This window comes from Thalassophryne amazonica, chromosome 23, assembly GCF_902500255.1.
Source record: "Thalassophryne amazonica chromosome 23, fThaAma1.1, whole genome shotgun sequence".
Taxonomy (NCBI): Eukaryota; Metazoa; Chordata; class Actinopteri; order Batrachoidiformes; family Batrachoididae; genus Thalassophryne; species Thalassophryne amazonica.
Genome location: NC_047125.1, coordinates 18934298 through 18955882, shown reverse-complemented (window position 1 = coordinate 18955882; position 21585 = coordinate 18934298). Strand labels below are relative to the sequence as shown.

The 21585-nt window shown below is 40.9% G+C and overlaps 1 protein-coding gene across 2 annotated transcripts; it reads left to right on the top strand.

The window, feature by feature from the left end:
• The first annotated feature begins 2062 nt into the window (after positions 1–2062).
• On the top strand, positions 2063–21193 carry ccdc149a (coiled-coil domain containing 149a). Of its 2 annotated transcripts, XM_034164456.1 has the most exons (13): positions 2063–2228; positions 3611–3772; positions 3976–4014; positions 7683–7790; positions 7944–8060; positions 8161–8333; positions 9761–9833; positions 9929–10013; positions 11424–11568; positions 11806–11882; positions 12883–12915; positions 19590–19688; positions 20629–21193. In XM_034164456.1, exons 1-13 carry the CDS (start codon positions 2175–2177, stop codon positions 21183–21185), a joined length of 1722 nt encoding a protein of 573 aa, XP_034020347.1. In that variant the 5' UTR covers positions 2063–2174; the 3' UTR covers positions 21186–21193. The 2 variants fall into 2 exon arrangements, with proteins under 2 accessions (XP_034020347.1, XP_034020348.1); XM_034164457.1 differs by lacking the exon at positions 12883–12915.
• The last annotated feature ends 392 nt before the right edge of the window (positions 21194–21585 follow it).

Sequence of the window (21585 nt, the reverse complement as noted above, 5' to 3'; positions counted from 1 at the left end):
CAGCTGACTGTGAACAACCAACATCTTTTGCAACATTGCGTGATGATTTACCCTCTTTTAAGAGTTTGATAATCCTCTCCTTTGTTTCAATTGACATCTCTCGTGTTGGAGCCATGATTCATGTCAGTCCACTTGCTGCAACAGCTCTCCAAGGTGTGTTCACTCCTTTTTAGATGCAGACTAACAAGCAGATCTGATATGATGCAGGTGTTAGTTTTGGGGATGAAAATTTACAGGGTGATTCCATAATTTTTTCCTCAGAATTGAGTGATTCCATATTTTTTCCCTCTGCTTGGTCTAAAAAAGTAACCATTGCTGACTGCCACAATCTTTTTTTCTTGATTTCTTATAGTGTTTCTTAAAGCCAGAAAGTTGCCATTTGAAATGACTTTAGTTTTGTGTCATGTCTGTGATCTGCTTTTTTTTCTACAAAATTAAACAACTGAATGAACATCCTCCGAGGCCGGTGATTCCATAATTTTTGCCAGGGGTTGTAGATACAGATTGAGAGATGCATCAGTTGCTCTCGATCTGTACATGTGTAGTGGTTGAATTATTTATGGAATTGATTGCTGAAATCCTAGCATTGCAAAATCTTGGAGAGATTTTATTTTCACATTTTTCTACTTTTACAACTTTTTCACATTTTTCTGAAATCAAGCACTTAATGCTATTTTTTTTACATTTACTTTTTTCTCAATAATTTACTCAAGTTCATTTGTAATTCACTGTTATTGATTATATTGTTTTAGGGTCATTTTTTTATACATTTTCAGTTTTAATCATTATTTTTGAATGCCTGCTTGAAGAAAGCATTAATTCCACAGGCTGCTGGAATCTTCATCTCTTATAGGATTGCCATTGCATTAATACTTGGAGATCTTTTATTGACATTATTGTTTCCAAAGTAATTGCTTATTGATTATCTGAGATATATTAAAGTGCATTTAAAAATTCTCTAAAGCTTTGTTTTATATATTTGTATTGCAGTTATGCATTATTTCCCCCATATTAATAATTTAAATTTACTTCATTTGAAAAAGTTGTAGAATTTAAAGTGACATTTTATTATCATTGGATGTTAATTCTCACTTTAACCCAGTCTTAATTATGATGGTGGAGTGACACAAAAGGATCTTCTTAAAATTAAGACAAAATGTTAACTTAATTTTGAGAGACCTGAGCCTGGATTAGATTTTTCATGTTACTGTGTTGAAGTTCTCTCCTCTATTCCATCACGTGTAGTTGACTGTTCACTTGCTGAATGTTGTAGTCATTAACCAACAGAGACTGAATGTTGTCGAGCACGAGAGCTCTTGGGGAAATTCTCGTGTACCTGCCTAAATGGTAAATGTCACCAGGTGGAGATAGTGCTTCATTTCAAGAACCCTGAGATACGATGACCAACCTGTTGTTTGTAGTAGTAGATGATCCTTCCGGGGGAGCAGATGAGTCCTTTCTTCCAGTCCTGAATGATAATACCCGTCTCCCAAATGGAAAACAAGATTGACATTTGGTCTGTTCCTCCTTTTTGTCTCCTTTTAGGGTTAGATTAATTAAGAATAGATGATTTTGTAGTTCATGGAGGAGGAGAGAAGTCAGTTCTGTGTATGCACCGAGGTCTGTTGATGCCAGTGCTTATGCCCAAATTCCTTTGTGTGAAGCAGATTTGAATCTATGACACCGCTTCACCGCATGTTATTTCCTCAACCAAGATAATCAGTTTTGGAAATGGGAACATGACGTGTAGACATGGACTGCATGTGAGTAGGCCAAATTCAATGAAGCAGGATACACACACACATGCATATACGTATAACTGGACAACCCAGTGAAAAGAAAATTCTAAAATTATGGTTGTACCCCTGCAATGGGTTCCAAACACTTATTTTTTTCTTCTGTTCAAAATAAAACACACTAAAAAAAAAAAAAGAACCTTAACATTTCAACCGGTCACTTTCACCCCTTCCTCCCCCAAAAACAAATCATTTAAAACACAGAAAACCTCCACCTTTTATTGTGAAGGTTACACCGGAAGGTCTTATTTGTGTAACTCCGTCTGTCTTGACGGCGGCGACGCTAAAATGTGACGTTGCTTAACAAATTTAGCAGCAGCGCTGACTGAACTGCTGCATCCAGACACACTTGGCAATTTGTCAGAGCATTTTATCAGGATGATGCAGTCGTCTAAGAGGACTGAGAGTGACTGGCAGGGGCTGGTTAGCGAGGTAAGTGAGCGGTTCACACCGTTTTAGAGCTGTTTGTAAGGTCCGTATGTTAGCAGCTCCATTCACCGGTTTAGCTTCCTGTTGAAAAATCTTAAGCTAATACCTCTGAACTCGTGTAGTTTATTTTCCAGTATTGTTCAAATAATTAAAATGTGAACCCTCAGACCCTATTTATCATGCAAAAATCCACATTTCTTCCAAAAACTATTTAATTTTGAAATTTACGTTCTACAAAATGTGTTCTCTGCATTAAAAAACAAAACAAAACAAAACCTGAATGAACAGCCTAAATAAAGTCAGATCAGTTTAATTTAGACAGTGTATTTTTTTTTTTTGCAAAGAAAAGATTCGCCTATAAAATACCAGAAAACATCGAAACACACTGGAAGGTGCATTTGGAGAGTATAATGAATGCTTTGTGACATCACAAAGTATTAAAAATCAAACTAAATGCTGGCCTGCAAAAGTGTTGGAGAAAGAGATGAAAAGGAAAACTTGGGAGCCAAAACCGATCACCACCAAAGGTTTACTGCTGTTCTTTGACTCGGTGTTTGCCTACAACTGCAAGATTTTGTTGTAATTTCCTGTTAGTGAACCTCCGCCTTCCTCATTTGGCTGCTGGATGTCAGAATGACAAAATGAAAAATGACATTTTCCAATTTTATTTTATTATTTTGTTTTTTTGTTTCCATTAACAAACAGTCCAAATGTCTGAAGATGTTCAACATTGGCATGATCTTTGATTGCCCATTAACAGAACAGTTGGTGAATTAATCCTCTCATGCTCTTGTGGTCTGAAGTGCCCTTGAGCAAGACACTGATCTCTGAATCGTTCCAGGTCCCAATCCCTGAACCATAGCTAGAACAGCTCCACAAAGGAGGAGGAGGAGTGAAGACGGACACAATATATTTAAAAATCAATTTGCTTTGCGTGAACACACACTGTTTGGTGTTTTTCCTTTGTAATTACCTTCATTGAGTCAACAGATTGCAAACTAATTACATTTATGTCAGTTATCCATCAGTATATAACCCTAATGCTAACATTTGAAATTTATGCAAGTAATTATTGGTAAATTTGAATGAAAGTTTAAGTGCTGTGGTCTGTGTACTTATCCTGGACTACAAGCTGCTGCATCCGGCTCAGTGGCAGCAGCTCTTATTTGTTTTAGTTATAAGCTATCTCCTAAAAACACTCTGCACAATGTGTGTTTTTCCACCTGTTGAACACTGATCTCGGTGGGTAACATTTGCTTAGTTGAGTAACTTTATGGACTCCTTCCCACAGTGGGCCTTTAAGGATCTTTTAAGGCTTGTATGGTTTCTGAATGAATGTATAGTTGAAATAAATAATAATTCCGGTGTTCTCTTTGGTTTGGTAGTTCCTGGTGTGCAAACGCAAACTGGAGAGCAAGAAGGAAGCCTTACTCATCTTGTCAAAGGAACTGGATATGTGTCAACAGGAAAGAGACCAGTACAAGCTGATGGCCAACCAGCTAAGGGAACGTCACCAGGGCCTTAAGAAGAAGTACAGAGAACTTATTGTGAGTGTTTGAATGTTTGACAGTCAGTTCGCTTGAAGAGTACATTGGGATCTGCTGCCAATTAATTTGATTAAACATCACTTGCTCCACTAAAACGAAGCTCTTAAAGTGTGTAGGAATATCTTCAGTGTGTATAATCAAAGGTTTGCTCGGTATATTTGTTTCCAAACATTATTTTAGTGTCATTTATTTCCCTGTTTTAGGACGGTGATCCTTCGTTACCACCAGAGAAACGCAATCAGGCAAGTTGATGATGCTCTGATTTTCTTACAGTACTCTGTGTTGACATCCATGTCTCTGGGTCTTCAGCCTGTGAGATCAAGAGTGGCCTCGGAAGAATTCATGGATTCATCAGATTCCAGGATATACAACCCCTGGCAAAAATTATGGAATCACCGGCCTCGGAGGATGTTCATTCAGTTGTTTAATTTTGTAGAAAAAAGCAGATCACAGACATGACACAAAACTAAAGTCATTTCAAATGACAACTTTCTGGCTTTAAGAAACACTATAAGAAATCAGGAAAAAAAATTGTGGCAGTCAGTAACGGTTACTTTTTTAGACCAAGCAGAGGGAAAAAAATATGGAATCACTCAATTCTGAGGAAAAAATTATGGAATCATGAAAAACAAAAGAACGCTCCAACACATCACTAGTATTTTGTTGCACCACCTCTGGCTTTTATAACAGCTTGCAGTCTCTGAGGCATGGACTTAATGAGTGACAAACAGTACTCTTCATCAATCTGGCTCCAACTTTCTCTGATTGCTGTTGCCAGATCAGCTTTGCAGGTTGGAGCCTTGTCATGGACCATTTTCTTCAACTTCCACCAAAGATTTTCAATTGGATTAAGATCTGGACTATTTACAGGTCATGACATTGACCCTATGTGTCTTTTTGCAAGGAATGTTTTCACAGTTTTTGCTCTATGGCAAGATGCATTATCATCTTGAAAAATGATTTCATCATCCCCAAACATCCTTTCAATTGATGGGATAAGAAAAGTGTCCAAAATATCAATGTAAACTTGTGCATTTATTGATGATGTAATGACAGCCATCTCCCTAGTGCCTTTACCTGACATGCAGCCCCATATCATCAATAACTGTGGAAATTTACATGTTCTCTTCAGGCAGTCATCTTTATAAATCTCATTGGAACGGCACCAAACAAAAGTTCCAGCATCATCACCTTGCCCAATGCAGATTCGAGATTCATCACTGAATATGACTTTCATCCACAGTCCACGATTGCTTTTCCTTAGCCCATTGTAACCTTGTTTTTTTGTGTTTAGGTGTTAATGATGGCTTTCGTTGAGCTTTTCTGTATGTAAATCCCATTTCTTTTAGGCGGTTTCTTACAGTTCGGTCACAGACGTTGACTCCAGTTTCCTCCCATTCGTTCCTCATTTGTTTTGTTGTGCATTTTCGATTTTTGAGACATATTGCTTTAAGTTTTCTGTCTTTACGCTTTGATGGCTTCCTTGGTGTACCAGTATGTTTGCCTTTAACAACCTTCCCATGTTTGTATTTGGTCCAGAGTTTAGACACAGCTGACTGTGAACAACCATCATCTTTTGCATCATTGCATGATGATTTACCCTCTTTTAAGAGTTTGATAATCCTCTCCTTTGTTTCAATTGACATCTCTCGTGTTGGAGCCATGATTCATGTCAGTTCACTTGGTGCAACAGCTCTCCAAGGTGTGATCACTCCTTTTTAGATGCAGACTAACGAGCAGATCTGATTTGATGCAGATGTTAGTTTGATGCAGATGTTAGATGAAAATTTACAGGGTGATTCCATAATTTATTCCTCAGAATTGAGTGAGTCCATATTTTTTTCCCTCTGCCTGGTCTAAAAAAGTAACCGTTACTGACTGCCACAATTTTTTTTCCTGATTTCTTATAGTGTTTCTTAAAGCCAGAAAGTTGCCATTTGAAATGACTTTAGTTTTGTGTCATGTCTGTGATCTGCTTTTTTTTTTTTCTACAAAATTAAACAACTGAATGAACATCCTCCGAGGCCGGTGATTCCATAATTTTTGCCAGTGGTTATAGTTGTTTGGAGATATTGATATCTTTGCATGAGAACAAAACTCCACATCTTTGGGGTCTTGGTGCTTTCTGAGTAGTTTTCTTTCTGTGTAGGCTCTCAGTTGTCCAGGTGGTTTCCATAGTAGAGAAGCTTGAATCTTTGACTGGACTGGGTTGCTTGACGCGAGGATGTTTCGCTTCAAATCGCAGAAGCTTCCTCAGCTAAAATTCTTAGTCTGACTTCTGTCTTGACTCTTGTAGAGAAGAATAAACAGAAGCCACAAAAGCTGGAGTTTTAAACTTAACCAGACCCCTCCTACCGAGAGGCAGACTGCAATAGGCTAGTGACTAAACAATAGCTCTGATTAGCACCTATTGTGCTCTAGTTAGCACCCTCCTAATGACAGCGCAGCTGTCCCTCCTAATGATGGGACGGACATCTCTCCTGACGGCTCCCCTGACGACTCTCCTGATGACGTGAATGACTCATTACCATGAACAAAAGACTGAAACTGCTTTGACCTGAGTACCCCATTGTAAACAGGGGGCAAAGCGTGTCTCAGACCCCCTCCCCGGTTAAGGCTGGGTTTCAACTGTTTCACATAAAATGCCTCCTTCACTCCTCTCTCAAACCATTTCCTTTCTCTGGCTAAGTTAACATCTGTGAAACTTTGCTAATTAGTAGCCAGGTGCTGCTGGAATTACTTTTTAAAGAAGCAAATTTTTTTTAGGGAAACTAAGGTGAGTATTATTTGCATTGTCAAGGAACATCAACTGTGGAATTTTGTCAATATGACATGTTTCTTGTGTTCCAACATACACGTGCCTCAGCAACTGTAAAGAGCCAAGAACAAGCCCACATTTCACTTGGCTATGACAGATCAATGGCTTGTTTCAAGTTGTAGGGATGGACTGATGGTCCGTCTGGGTGGTTTTCATCCAGATCCAGACCTGGCTTTAATTTGGAAAGAGACAAAGAACATCTACTGGTTGTCCAATGGTTGACCCAGTAGCGAACTAAGGCAAGTGATACAGTGGTAATGTTGAGCTTTCAGCATGAATACCTTTGACAGAATCTGACTACGTAGCCAAGGTAAAGCTCTCTGCTTCTCTGCTGGGCAACTGGACGAGTAAAATATTAGATTTGGTAGCCTACACAAGCCCAAAGACAGGCTGTTGGGCTTTTGCAAAGAAGTGGGGGGTGGGGGTTGTCTGTGGGATGTGGATGGAGATGGAGGAGAAGGTATTGCAAGAAAAACCTACTCAAATGCTTCACCTCAGGGAGCCGGGGTGGATGCTGTTCCTGCAAATGCTGAAATCTTTCCTTGCCAGAAAACCTCTCAATTTTGAGTTGGTCATCACAATGGCAACACACTGGATTCAAGCGGATGCAGCTCTTCAAAGCAGCAGCATTTGAAAAAACGCCCACAATTTAATTGCGAGGCAAAATGCAGTCCCCTGCGGTCAGATTATATGCGGTGTAAATGGACTGCATTTATATAGCGCTTTTCCATCTGCATCAGACGCTCAAAGCGCTTTACAGTTATGCCTCACATTCACCCCGATGTCAGGGTGCTGCCATACAAGGCGCTCACTACACACCGGGAGCAATAGGGGATTAAAGACCTTGCCCAAGGGCCCTTAGTGATTTTCCAGTCAGGCGGGGATTTGAACCCAGGATCTTCTGGTCTCAAGCCCAACACCTTAACCACTAGACCATCACCTCCCCTAAACAGTGTAAACAACAAAGTGGAGTTGGGCGCACCCTAAAAACACTTCCCGCTGTGTTCTTTCATCATAGTTTTGCAAACTCAATGGGTGGTTGTCTGTTTTAGAGTTTGAGTGTGCTGCTCTTCTTTGTCACCTTTAATTCAGGTGAACCTGGCTCAGCTGCTGAGAGACTCCAGGGAGCGAGTGAAACAGCTCGCAGAGGAGGTGAAGGAGCTGACTCAGAGGCTTGCAGAGGTCCAGGGGGACAACAAGGTTCAGTACTAGCACACACATGCTCTACGTGCAGTATAAATACCATCTAATTGACAAGAATTTTATCTCCTGCAGGTTTGAAGCCCTTAGAGTAGATTTACTGCCTTGTACTGGCTTTTACCAGCTCTTCCTGATTGTTCTGCGTTGTAACAGCTCCTCCGGATGACCATCACACGACAGAGGCTGGGCGATGATGAAGTAGGTGTGCGGCACTTCCCTGCCCACGAACGCGAGGATCTCGTTCGCCAGCTGGAACGAGCGGGACTCCAGGTTTCACACAACTTGTGCAAATAAAGCTTCAAAACGGTTGTCCCAAAGTCTACAGCGGCATCTCTTGCAAACACTTTTGTCCTGAATGATTTGTTTGTAGATGGAGGAGATGGAGCACAACACGAAGGCTTTGACAGATGAGCTGCAGGACGTGAAGGCAGAGCGCGCCGTGTTCAGCGAGAAGGCCGAACGACTCAATGTGGAGCTGAACCACATTTTGGGCAACAATGAGGCACGCATAATCGACATAGATGCTCTCTGCATGGAGAACAGGTGCATAGGACTCAGGGAGACAGATTGACCTCTAGTAGTCATAATGTCAATAATAATGTAATTTTTAAAATGGGAAATGTATTAACATCTAACATATGCAATTACTGTACCTGTAGGTATTTTTATTTATTTTTGGTCTTGTACTACTTTGCAGACTCCAGTTACCTGCAACATCTGTTTTTGCTGTATTTTATTTTTTAAATGTATGTACCTGCATTCACTGAGACTCTTCTTTTAGAATATCAAGTAGGTTCAAAAGTCCAAATTCAGCACAGTGCAGTCCAAGTAGAATACAGCAAGGAACACATAAAAAAAAAAAAAACAGACGAACCTAAATGCTCCATTGGAAAGCTGGTACTTTTTTATTGTCTCAGAATTTGAAAATTCCTTGTTGTGTTGCTGAATTTCTGAAAAACCTTGAACATGTGTAAACCTTGCATGTTGTTTTGGTGATAATCAGTAATGATGGTCAATAAGAAACAACTAATTCTTTTTAGGATTTTTAAGTTAAAACCTTACCAGCACTCTTCAATTGTTAAGTACAGTGTAAGTATTTGTAAGTATGCAAAAGCTGCATTTATTATGTGGAGGCAACTTTTTATTAAAAAGAAAATGGCCCATTTTTATTGCAGCAAGATTTTCAGAACCAAAACAAGGCTTCCCTCCTTGGCCACTCCTCCCCAACCCTTTTTCATCAACATTGAGCACAAGGAACAGCAGTTAGATATTTAACAGGCCTGATGTTATGTTCCATTGCACGTCGGAAGTCTGAGTCTGTATTCTTTACGTCTCGTCCTGAAAATGCTTTTCAGTGCATCTTTGTGGGAAAACACTTAGTTGCAGTGTTTATTATGGCTGGGGAGCACAAACAACTTTCAATGATATTTTCATCTTCCATCTTGGGAAAGCTATTGCCATGTCAAGTTTGCAACCTACTGATGTGCTGATGGCAACACCAAGATCCACAACTCAAGTCTGTTTCCTTCAGATAATTTTCTTGCATAAACCTGCCATCAAACACTGCATACAAGAAAAAATAAGGTAGCTGGATGTTGCAGTGATGCTGGATTGGCGAAGTTGCTCTGTTTTATTGATGTATAAAATAACATTTTGGACACCTTTTGACAAAAGTCTCACAGTTTTCAGAACGTTAAGTATCCCGTCAGACAGTTTGACTAAGCACATGGAAAAGACGTACGCTGAGACTACACTGTCAGTAATCCCTATTTACTGTTGTTGTTGTCCATTCGGCTGCTCCGTTTTTTTTTTCAGGGTCGCCACAGCGGATACAACCCGATCCGCATTGGGAATTGGCACAAGTTTTACGCCGGATGCCCTTCCTGATGCAACTCCAGTTTTACCTGGAGAAACCAAAGAGGTCTCCTATCCAAGTACTAACTTTTTTTTTTAAATAATGTCCTTGCTAGGTATTTGCACGACCGTTTCCGCCAAGTACAAGAGGAGGTGAACCTGCTGAAATCCAACATTATGAAGTACAAGGTATCAGCTTGCAAGCCAACTGTGGCAAAAAGTCATATATGCGCTAAAAGTGACAGAAGTACCATTCAGCTTCGTTCTTGTTTCCACCCTGACAGACTGCACTCGAGAGGAGAAAAAACTCCGGTGCATACGGGAAATCCAACCACAGTCCTCTCACCGGAGTCCTCTCAGCCAAACAAGGTGAAGTAGAATTCTCTTGAAAGATACTCATAAAATTCTTTTTTGTATTGCACTACTTGACCACTTTTTGATTCAGCCAAGCAAGTCAACAAGCGCCTTTGTTTTCCAGTTGTGCGTCAGCTGGCTTCTTGTCGGCCTCTCCATCTGTTTTTTTTTGTAAGGGTTATTGGTGCAGCGCTGGAAGGCTGTGCCAAATGACTCTTTATAGGATAGGCAGAAAAGCATCTATCACCTGTTTTGATAATGAATCATTTAAGGCACCTTTGAAGGGGAAAAAATGGTGCTTTTATTCATCTGTGGCTTTTTTTTTTTTTTTACATGCTTCACTAGAGACAAAGCAGGTCTCGGAGCTGTGTCCGTATGGCTTATGTGTGGCAATATCTTAACAAAGACTTTAGTTTGGTACACAAGATCGCCTGATAAAGACCTTGGAAAACTTTGATGTTGGGTGCACTGTGGTTCAGCTTGTGGCCACCAAGGGGCAGACTCTTTGAAATGTTAGGTACAGTATAGAATATGTGGACAAAGACTTCCATGTGTCAAGGTGAATCTCGGTGTCCAAGCTCACCTCACCAACACCTTAGACAAGTTTGGTGTTGGGCTTATTTTGATTCCGATTATGGTCACAAAGGGTCTGGTTGACTCTGAAAGGTTGTGTATGCTTGAACTCAATCAAGTCAATTCTGGGAGTATGCTTGTATTGTAATTACACTTGCTGCTGTAGAAGCTCGATTTTGACCTCCATGATTTCAGCTCGGACAAGCATTACCCTGGATATTTCAGATAAACTGGTTTTGATAGTTGGATAATCACATTTTTCACTTGTTTCACACTGTTGTATACTAAGAATAGACTGGTATATGGTGGTTTTAACTGGTTTACACCAAAGTTAAATATTGAACAGGTTTGGAAAAGTGTGCTCTTGAATATTTACCCATCTGTCTTTTTTCTGTATATTATAGACAGATATGTATTTTATTGATAACTTATTAAAAATTACAGTTTAATGTGCGGCTCCATCCAGAGATAGCTGTGCTGGCTGTTTCTGTAACCCTCCTGTCCTGTGCACCGGCGACATTTACTGTATTTTGTTTTGTAAATTGTCGGTAGCATGGTCCAAGCAGAGGGTCACCCCTTTGAGTCTGGTCTGCTTGAGGTTTCTTCCTCAAATCATCAGAGGAAGGTTTTCCTTACCACTGTCACCTGTGTACTTGCTCTGAGAGTTGGTAAGGTTAGACCTTACTTGTGTTAAGTGCCTTGAGGCAACTTTGTTGTGATTTGGTGCTATATGAATGAAATAAATTGAATTGTCTATTATTAATAAGGAACTTGCTTTTCTCTCCTGTTCCGGTTGCCCTGCAAACTACATGGCCCCATTGTGTTGTGCCTACTCTTCCCCTCGTTCTTCAGTTCAAGAGATGCTCCTGGAGGACCAAGGCTGCAGCCTGCCGGCCACACCCCAGTCCATATCAGACCTCAAGTCCCTAGCCACAGCTCTGCTGGAGACCATCCATGAGAAGAACCTGATCATCCAGCACCAGAGGCACACCAACAGGTACTGGCACATGTCAGTATGGTGTATTGTTATGAGAGGAAGTCGATGGGTCACGCAAAAAAAAAAAAAAACAGTTTCGTTCTGGTTAACCTGCCGGACACACACTCAGTGTTTGCTTATGTATTCTGAGAATACTCCACCTCCAAAGCAAACGGCGCTCTGTGTAACGCACATGTGCACAAACACGGGCAGCATTATTAAGTTTGAATGAACTGAGTCCTCGTGCGCACTCTGCAGGATCCTCGGAAACAGAGTTGCTGACTTGGAAAGGAAGCTGAAGACCTTGGAGGTGTCAGGACTCTGGAGCCTTCCAGGTGTGTGTCAGCGTCAAGCACTTGTGTTTCCATGACAACAACTTTTAAAGCTGAAACTCAGAACATTACATTCTGATAGAGATTTTAAATGGCTTACATGTATAAATAAATGATTAGAACAGCAGATGATTATTCATATATCACTATGAATCTTTGTATTTGTTGTTTATATCTTCAAATGTAACGATTTTGTAGACCTACTAAAAGAGAGCATGGGGTCATATTAGGGTCAAAGGTCAAAACAGGAATTTCTTGTCTTTTTTTTTTTTATGGAAATGATCATTTGGATCAAATAGAAATTTGGGGTTCATGAGCCACATATCTACTGTCTACTGCCACAGTGGTAATTGATTTTTAGTGTTTTTGGTGATTACCATGGTAACACCAGTTCCTGACTCTGTTCCCTCAGACGTTTTGGACAGAAAACGTATATTCCAAATAATTAGACACTAAAATTAAAACAGCATTTCCTGAGAGAGTGCATGACAGACTTAAAATAGTGCCCTATGTGCCCCCCGCAACCCCATATTGAGCTTGTATTGGCTAATTACTGTTGTTAAATTGATATACAAGAGAATCAAACTGAGTCATTATTTCCTTCAAAGATCTAGAATGTAAAAAGAAGCAATTACTTCAATGTTTTTTTTTTTGTCACTTATGCAAAGTTTTATTGCAAATATAATGATTATGGTCATATAGAATGTGTGGAAAACAGTGCCAATGTTAAAGCTCTTATTATTGTTATTATTTAGTTGAATGGCTGTAAATGATGAATAACATCTTCCTTTTTGGGAAAATTTTGGGATGAGAAAATGCATCACTGTCAAGTGATAGAACTATGCATAATTGCAACGATGCAAAGTTGCTTCCACCTGGTTTCACTGTGTCTTTGTTCAGTAGTTCAAGCTGCCTGGTAATTTTTCTTAATCTTTCTAAATGTATTGATGAGGTGTTGTGTTCACACCAGCGTGTCTTTCTCTCTTTTCTGGCTGCGTCTCAGGCTTGACCTACCGCGTATCGGTGGGAATTGGGAGTATGTATTCTTTCTGCTCTGTTTCGTTCATCCATGCCCTCCCACACACTCATGCCAGGACCAATCCGGGCAAATGCCCAGAAAGCGTGTCACCTCATGCCCACCATTTACGATGTGTCAGCTTCATTGACCACACACTCATGTGCCTGTTCATTCATGATGGCGCTGACTGAACATGGTGGCTGGGTATCGCGCACTAATCCTTTGTGGTCCAGCAGATCTGTCACTCTGTGTTTTACACTCGGAAGGAAGAATCCTTTTGAAATTTTTTTTAGGATGACGGTGTTTTAAGGACATGAGACCTTAATAGGTGGCAAGCCAGTGTTTTCTGGCATCTTGTGCTAACTCAGCAAAGAAGATGTAGTTGATATGGAGTATGATGTAATGTTATATTTTGGGTTAGGGTTAATCATTTAATCAAAACACTTGCCTTGTACAGTGGAGGGAAGTGCAAATCAAAATTACAAAATGCAAAACACTTTTACAAACAGTAGAACACTTTTCCAAGCCCTGAAACAAATTTATAAATGGCAGAACCATTTTACAAGTCCTGCAGCAAATTTACAGGTGACAGATTCTGACTGGAATGTACCAAATGGCGAACGTGACAGAAGGGGAATGTATCAAATGACAATCCCCTTCCGTCACGTTCGCCATGTGGTACATCTTTCTTCCGTCAGAATCTGTCATTTGTAAATTTGTTTGGGTACTTCTTGTAAAAGTGTTTTTGGACTTCCCAGTCGCAGTAGCCTTGAGCACGTACTTATATATATTTAATTGAGATTTGAAGTGTAAAAGTAGTTCTGAAGTGGAGTAATCACAAAGAAAAGCGACCATTCTGTCATATTTTAATTACCTTCCAATGTAAGATTTTCAACCGTAATGTTGAAAGCTGTATAGAATCCTAACTAGACTGGTGTATGTCCTCCATTAAATGATTTTTCTTTTCTTATTTCTGAAGGAATAGTTAGCGACATCTAATAATGAATAACTGACACTAAAAGTACTCGTAACAGAAATTAACTTTTGCAACACAGTTCATCCAACTTTCTTGGATTGAAGGAATATTCCAAAAGCAACTCGGACAGGACGAGACTGCCCTCTTTCCCTAAGAGGAAATGCTTTGCAGTTTTCTCCCACTGGAGGGAGCTGTTGTGATGTGTGAGAATCTGACTGCGAGGTGGAGGGGGCGAGTCTGGATGGCAGTACCCTGTCATGAGACCGTCATTCTCACCGCCATAAAACTGACAAGCATCCATTACTGAAAATGATTGCCCACATTACAAACACATTTAGGGGAATGTGCCGTTATTAGGGAATTTGTAGGCGAGGGCCCAGAGTGCCCAACGTCGACGCTGTCCACCAGTTAGAGAGAGACGGTGGTATAGGGAGATGTGACTGAGTGTGGCGGTGATGTGATGTGAAGTTGGGCTGATGGATATTGAAGGCGAACAGGATGGAATGTTCGGCTTCAGCCTCTTATTTGAGACCCGACAAACACTCGAGGTGACTACGTTGTCTCTGCCCGAGAGAGGGCAAAAATAAAAACAATAACGACGACATAAATGCAGTGGCTCAGATAAAGTTGTGATTGATAGAACCCCTAGCCCCCTCCCTTTTTTGTGTGTGTGTGTGTGGGGCTGTTATCGTCTGGCTGAAAGCGTGCAAGCTGCAATCTAACACGGCAAGCGAGAGACTGCCAGACTGCATCAGATACTGCGGCAAGAGGTTCTCACCAACTTTAAAGGCAGAGGTGGATTCACAAGGCACAGATGAAGACGTAGACAGTCTGTTTGATCCAGTGAGAGGATTTTAGCAGTTTGACTGACTGAGGCACACACGTTTCTTTACTAGCGTGGATCTAGAGTCCGGGTGGGCAGTACAACCTAAAATTACTACCAAGGTATTATCACTTTTGGATGGTGATGGTTGTATAATTAGAGAAATACTGAAAATTCAGTAAGGTATATATTATATTCCAATTCTAAGGTGGAACTATACCAGTATACAAAGGTATATCTAAAAAGGAAGAGTAAAATAGGAGAGTAGAAAAGAGTAGAGTAGAGCCACTTCGGTGCCTGGTCTTGAGAACCAGGGATGGTAGGCTAAAAAGCCTTTTTATCCCATGGGAACTCTCCCTACTCACCCAAGCAGCTCAAGAAAAAGGTGTATATATAATATAATAAATAATAAGACATAAGAAGGATAAGACATCACAGGAGAAGATTGTAGTATAGGTAATTTAGTATGTAGACAGTAGTAAAATCAAATCTAGTTAGTAGGCTAAGCTATAGAAGCAGAAGCTATGAGTGTGTAAGTGTACTGGTATCTATCTAAAGTAACTCTGTTAGCATACTATAGGAAAATAAAAAGTAGAATCATTATGCTATCAAATGGAAACCTAAGAACTTAAGTACTATATGTTGATGTCTTTAGAGGAATACAAAAACTGATGAATCATTAAAAATCTACAGCATGTAAAATAGAATTGTAAATGGTGAAAATAAGCTAGTTATAGTGGAAGAGCTAAATTAACTGTGAATAACCCAACCGTACCCAGCAAGCTAACACAATAAACAAAAATGGTAATTAATGTATAATGTATAATAGCGTAGTTAAACCTACAGTAACGGTATTAACAAATACATATAAAATAAATGTGGGTATGAAATTATAAATTACATGACTTAATAACTTATTTTTGCAAGAGTTTAACGTGGACTACTTTAATTTTTGAAGCTACCACTTCAAAGTTAAAATCTGGAAAAAAAAAAAATCAAGACTCTTAACAGTTTTGCCTGTTGATTTTTGCAGTCGTATGGCTTAAACAAGCGTTTAGTGCAAAAGTCTACTGGTTCACACAACAGAATCACGGTTTAACAATATTTATATGACTGTTAACTTATGGCTTTCACAGTAAAAGTATTTGACTTGTGTGGAGCGTTGACCATCACAGCCTCAGCACTGTAATGTTGAGCTACAGAAATTATTATTGCTTTCCAGATGAATGGATATTTGGCATTATTTTTTCATTAGTTCATCTGCATTATTTGTTGTGTGTTATTAAAAATTTAATAATAATAATAATACATATTTCTGGCTTGGATTGATGGCATTATCGATCTATATCATTGCACAATATCAAACCGGTGATGACTGTGATACAGGTGTGTCGCCAACCCTTAATTTAAACACTTTGTCCCATTGCAGGTTTTTAATGGTGACAGATAGATATGGAGACTTTTAAATGTGTTTCAGAATCCCTTCGGCTGCTCCCTTGTTTGCACTCGGGGTCGCCACAGCAAACCAAGGTGGATCTGCATGTTGAATTGGCACAGGTTTTACGCCGGATGCCCTTCCTGACGCAACTCCACATTACATGGAGAAATGTGGCAGGGGTGGGATTTGAACCTGGAACCTTCTGCACTGAAACCAAGCGCACTAACCACTTGGCCACCACCTCTGCTGTTTCAGAATCCATAATCTGATATTTTTAAGCCCCCCTCCTTTGTCCTTGATAACTGTGGGTATATGCAGATTGCATTCCACTGTTGTGCATGTTGGAAGGCAAGATGGATCAGTGGCCAGAGAAGCATCTGCCACACTGGGTCATGAACCTTTTCCCGAGTACTGGATCCTGGAGATGAACTGCTGTGCTCAATGGCGCGGTGTGGGCCTTGCTGTGAAATACCTAATAACACTTACCGGATTATTATCAGCTGTTAACCGCACAACTGTTCAAAGACTCTCCTAAATATTGGAAAACAAGTACCATGCAGGCATCAGCACAGCTTTAAAGTCACAGTCGGCGTCTCCAGCTCCCATGTGGTGGATTTCCAAGTGAAATGCGATTTTTGGGTAGTTTTGAAAGTGGGCGAGCCCCAATTGTGCAGCAGCGTCTTCCACTTCTCCCAGCTCTGCTGATGCTTGATCGGCTAAGCCTGGTGTCTGCCAGTTCTTGATTGACTGAACACATCTGCCTGAGCCAATTGGCTGTGAAAAGAGCCGATAAGGAGGAAAGTCTGAAGTACAGGTGATCTCCAGGGGCTGAGATGGTGACCGCTGCTTTCGAACTCATGAGTGGGAGTTTGGGAGCTGTCGGCTACCACTCAAACATGGACATCTCCAAATAATGAGAACTTCCCATTTTTATTTGTGTGTGTGTATGGCTAATGAGCTAACGTGTGTGGGCTCAACTGAGCACCAAATCACTTTTGGTTGTTAAATTAATGCTGGTGGGATGGAGGATGGTTCGGATTAATGTGGTGACAAACATTTTAAGTATGCCCTTTTAATAAACTGTAATGAATAAAGGTAGCTTTTCCACATCTGAAAGGACAGCCTCTACTGCTCATGTTTATAGTATTCTACTCTATCCCATTGTCCATATGGCCAAATATTTTGGGACGTTATCTCCAAAGCCCTTGGGCCCAAACTAACTCAACGTGGCACTTGGGTAGTCCCATTGGGGGGAGGGACGAATGCAACAGTAGCAACATGGCAACAGTCACCTGATTTTCATATTGATTACATAAAAGGGTCATTACTGAAAAATCATACATGGGCTCATTGAAATTATATTACTTGAGCTCAGACACAATCAACAACATACTCCAAGGCACCTGCTAGGTACCACATGATCTCACTGTTTAGGTCAAGACATCATCCAGTACAGAGTTTTACGCAAAGCTGAATTATTTGCTGGTTCATTTTTTTTTTCTTACAACTTGTGACAACAGCTGTAAACAAACTAACTGGGGAAACTGCTAAAACTGACACGGGGTTGGTGTAAAGTGGCACATATTTCTTCAGATGTCACTGTACCTCAAACTTGGTGGCAGCTGCTGCTGTGGTTAAATAATAGGTCAGGAGACACAGAATGAGCAGTCAGGCTGTCCTGGGTCGGAAACACCATAGAGTCAGGAACATCCTGGCATATTCGCATCCCAACATTACCAAGTGGGTTGCTTGGGTTTTTGATTATTTCGATTGTGCACTTATTTTTTTGTAACTTCCAGAATGAATCTGCCGTGCGTTCAGATTCTTACCTTCTTAACTCTCAAGCAACCGAGCTATTTTAATGACTAATATGGCTGAGTGGGGTTATTTATGGCCCCATTGACTTTATAATGGAATATTTCTGTGTAAGTGATTGTTTTAGGGTTCTTGATGTTTATTTCACACTTTAATATATCTAATATATCTGTCTATCATCTAGTGTGATAAGGTATGGAGTTTTGTTGTCGTGTTTTTTTTTTATTATTATTATTTACAAAAAGTAGCCATGAACACACACCAATAAGACAATATTACATTTATTTAGACAACCCTTGTCTGTTACATCTTGTAAAATGCACACTAGCTTTTATTTCTTTGCATCAAAATTGAAAACAATCATAAAAAGTAAACTTTCTTTGAGTAAAACATGTATTCCAATGTGGTGAGATAATTATAGCATCAATATATTCTGTAAAGCTTCTATATCAGGGTGGTCTGACATCTCAGAGATATGATTTTCTCTGTCTGATGCTGACTCATCTCCATCAATGGAGCCATTTTCATCCTCACTCTTGGCATTATGAAACGGTTTCGATGCTTGTGCTGCTTCCTTGTAAAATGGGAAAATATGATTACAGTTGGCAAATTACAATAACATCTGAAGCTATAATGTTGAAAATCTCATAGATTTTTCCCGGGGTCAAAAGTGAACCCACACAAATTGGGATTATACTTGCTACACGGATTGGGCGATCCTTGCAAAACTCTATGGACAGGACAAATTGATTGACAAATTCATGGAAGGAAACTTTTTTCTAATTTAAAATTCAAAAAATGTTGCACAAAAATATATGCCTGGGTCATAAATGACCCCACTCGGTCACTTGAGGGTTAACCAAATTTTTCAGGGGGAAAAAAACATTTTTCTAAAAAACTAAGCAGTCAGCAAATTCGAATAGAGTTTGGTTGTTTCAGTTGGTTGTTATCATTATTATAGTTAAGTTTGCCCTAATTATTGGAAAATATACAGTATTATTCCCTCCATGAGAGCAAAAAAAGTTTATTTAGACTTTAAATATTCCATATTTCATTAGTGGTGACACTTAAATACAGCAGTTGACTTTTTGAAGGCCGTTCTGTCACTTTCCTTGACGTGTATAGTACCCACATGTCCCATCAGCCACTTCGCCTCCTGCTAACTGTTTCCCACATTGGCGTAGACGGCGCATTCATAACAATATGCTCTCCATTCGCCATTCATGATTCTCGTGCATCGCCTCATCCATTTTCTCCTTCTTCTGTTTGTGTTTGTATTTCACACTTGGCTGGTCAAAGAAACAGGCTGTGCTTTGCCTATTCACTGGGATTCTGTCACGTGCACGCTCCGACTCGCTGTGTGTATTTGTGATGTCTGCTTTATTGTGCACGGCCTCCTATGAGTAGCATATGGCGTCGGCCTAAGAGGCGTGCAGCCATCACTAATGAAGACGGATGAGTGGGAATTGTCGGCGCTCCTCGCGAGCGCCGCGGCACCGACGTGAACGTGTGTTTGTGGGCACAAAGAGATGGTGTGTTTGATTCTTATGAGTGTCTGCCCCACACTTTGTGTTTTTTGTTGTCATTTGTACACAAGTGTAACGGTCTACTGTTTCTTTCCTGGTTGTGGCGGTTTGTAGGGACACGCGATAGCATCTCTCTGAATGAAAGCCTGCAGCTGGAGCTTCATCCATCACGTGCCACATCTCGGCCAAGCACCAGACTGCAGGCGCCCAAAGGTGAGTGTAATGGGTGCATGCTCACTTCTCCAGCCACAGATAAGACCACCTACGGCTAATGGCGTGGAAGCAACCGTAATTAGCCACTGTGTGCTAAACCAATCCTTGCCACTGTCGGTGTTTAACCCAAGTCCTGTCTTTTCCCGCCTCCACCTCTTTTCCACATCTCATTGGCACAAGCTGCCCAAATGCCATGGCATTTTGGAAATGTGAAGCGAATTCTTGCCCGCTGACATTCAGAAACTTCTGCCGTGTTCCTTTTGAAGAAAGACTGAGGGGGGGGGTGCATAAGTATGGATGCCCGTTCAAGCAGCATTGCCTTCGTTCTGTGAGCGTGTGCGGTCTTTAACCTTTTTGCCTGCACATTCACAAATATGGGTCAACAGTCCCCCAAAGTGACAGCGTATTTTGGCCAAAAAGAAAAAAGAAGCAGAACGAAGCTGTTGCTATAATCACGATGCACCGTCTCACGCTCGTCTTATCTCCTCTTGTCTGGGACAGTGTTGCTATATTTAGCCTGTTGCCATGGAAGCGCTTCAGTCATGTAACAGAAATAACTGTAATCATCAACAGAATGATCCAGTCCCAAAGGATTTGGCTTTCGCTTTCGACATATTGTCTCAAACTGACAGGACAGTTTTAGCCTTTTGTGCTCCTTTTTCTTCTTTTCGTTTCTCCATTCTGTTAATCCAGTTTGACCTTTGCCCTCAGTATGTTGCCTGCCGTGCTCATCTTCAATTATCCAGTGATCAATACCAAAAAACCTAGAAATAATAATTCTAGTTTAAAGAAAATGCAGCTATAATATGAATGTTTTTTGCTTTTTTATATTGTGTGATGGGGTCTTTGGAGATTTGGCTGGGCTGTATGGGCTGTATGGTCTAGTTTTCTGTAATTAAAATGACAAGTGGTCTCACCTTCCTTCTCCCGGTTGTGTCAGATGAGAGAAGTTCCCATGAATCATTGTGGGAATGCCACACCAGTGGCAGCGACCTTGCCCCAGATGTTGTCAGCAGGGAGGACAGACCTGCTCTCCTCCACAGCCTGGGGCCTCTACGTCGCGTGGAGACTGATGGGGGAGACGGCGGGGGAAGGGGAGACACGGTGACTCTGACAGAAGAACACACTGCTTTGGAGCAAGAGGAAGAGGAGCGGAGTCCGGTGGAAGAGGCGGGGCACGAGGTTGAAGGTGCTGAAAATGAAGAATTGGGCTCCACCGTGGAGGAAGGAGAAGAGGCAGCGCTGGCGCTTGATGCTCCGACCTCTGAGACGAATTTTCACCGGCTTCCACTGAGGCAAATATCAGACAGTCATTTTGAGGTGAGTCGCCTGCTGTGCGCACCCCTGGATGAGGATGCCAGTAACGTCCCCGAACAGACAGAATCCTCAAAATTATCCCCAGAATTCCCCGTCACAGACACATCCGGTACACAGGACTGGGACATTCATTGTCAGTCAGCGCCAAAGGACACCTGCCACAACGACAGCCTGGTCTAATAAGACATCCTCGACTTGAAAACGATGGATTATTGTTGCTGATTGCGCTTTGCTTCCCCAGTTGCATTCCCACAGCGCAGCGACGGCTCACTTTCCCACCAAACAGCTGTGCTATGAAATGTGGAAAGTTTGTCAGCTGCACCTGGATCCAGCAACAGACATTTTAGAAATCACTAATGATGCAACTTTCATGCACTAAATGACAATTTCAGTTGAGTGAGATTTATCAAATGATGTTTGGAATGTCTGAGTAGATAGTTAGGTGACTTGACTCAATAGGGGAAAGAAAGCACCGTTTTTGGTATAATACTTTCTTATGGTCTAACATGTTATTTTAGTCGAGAAAACCCCAGAGGGAAAAAACACCACCAAATTCACTGGCTTTGGAAAAGCCAGGACG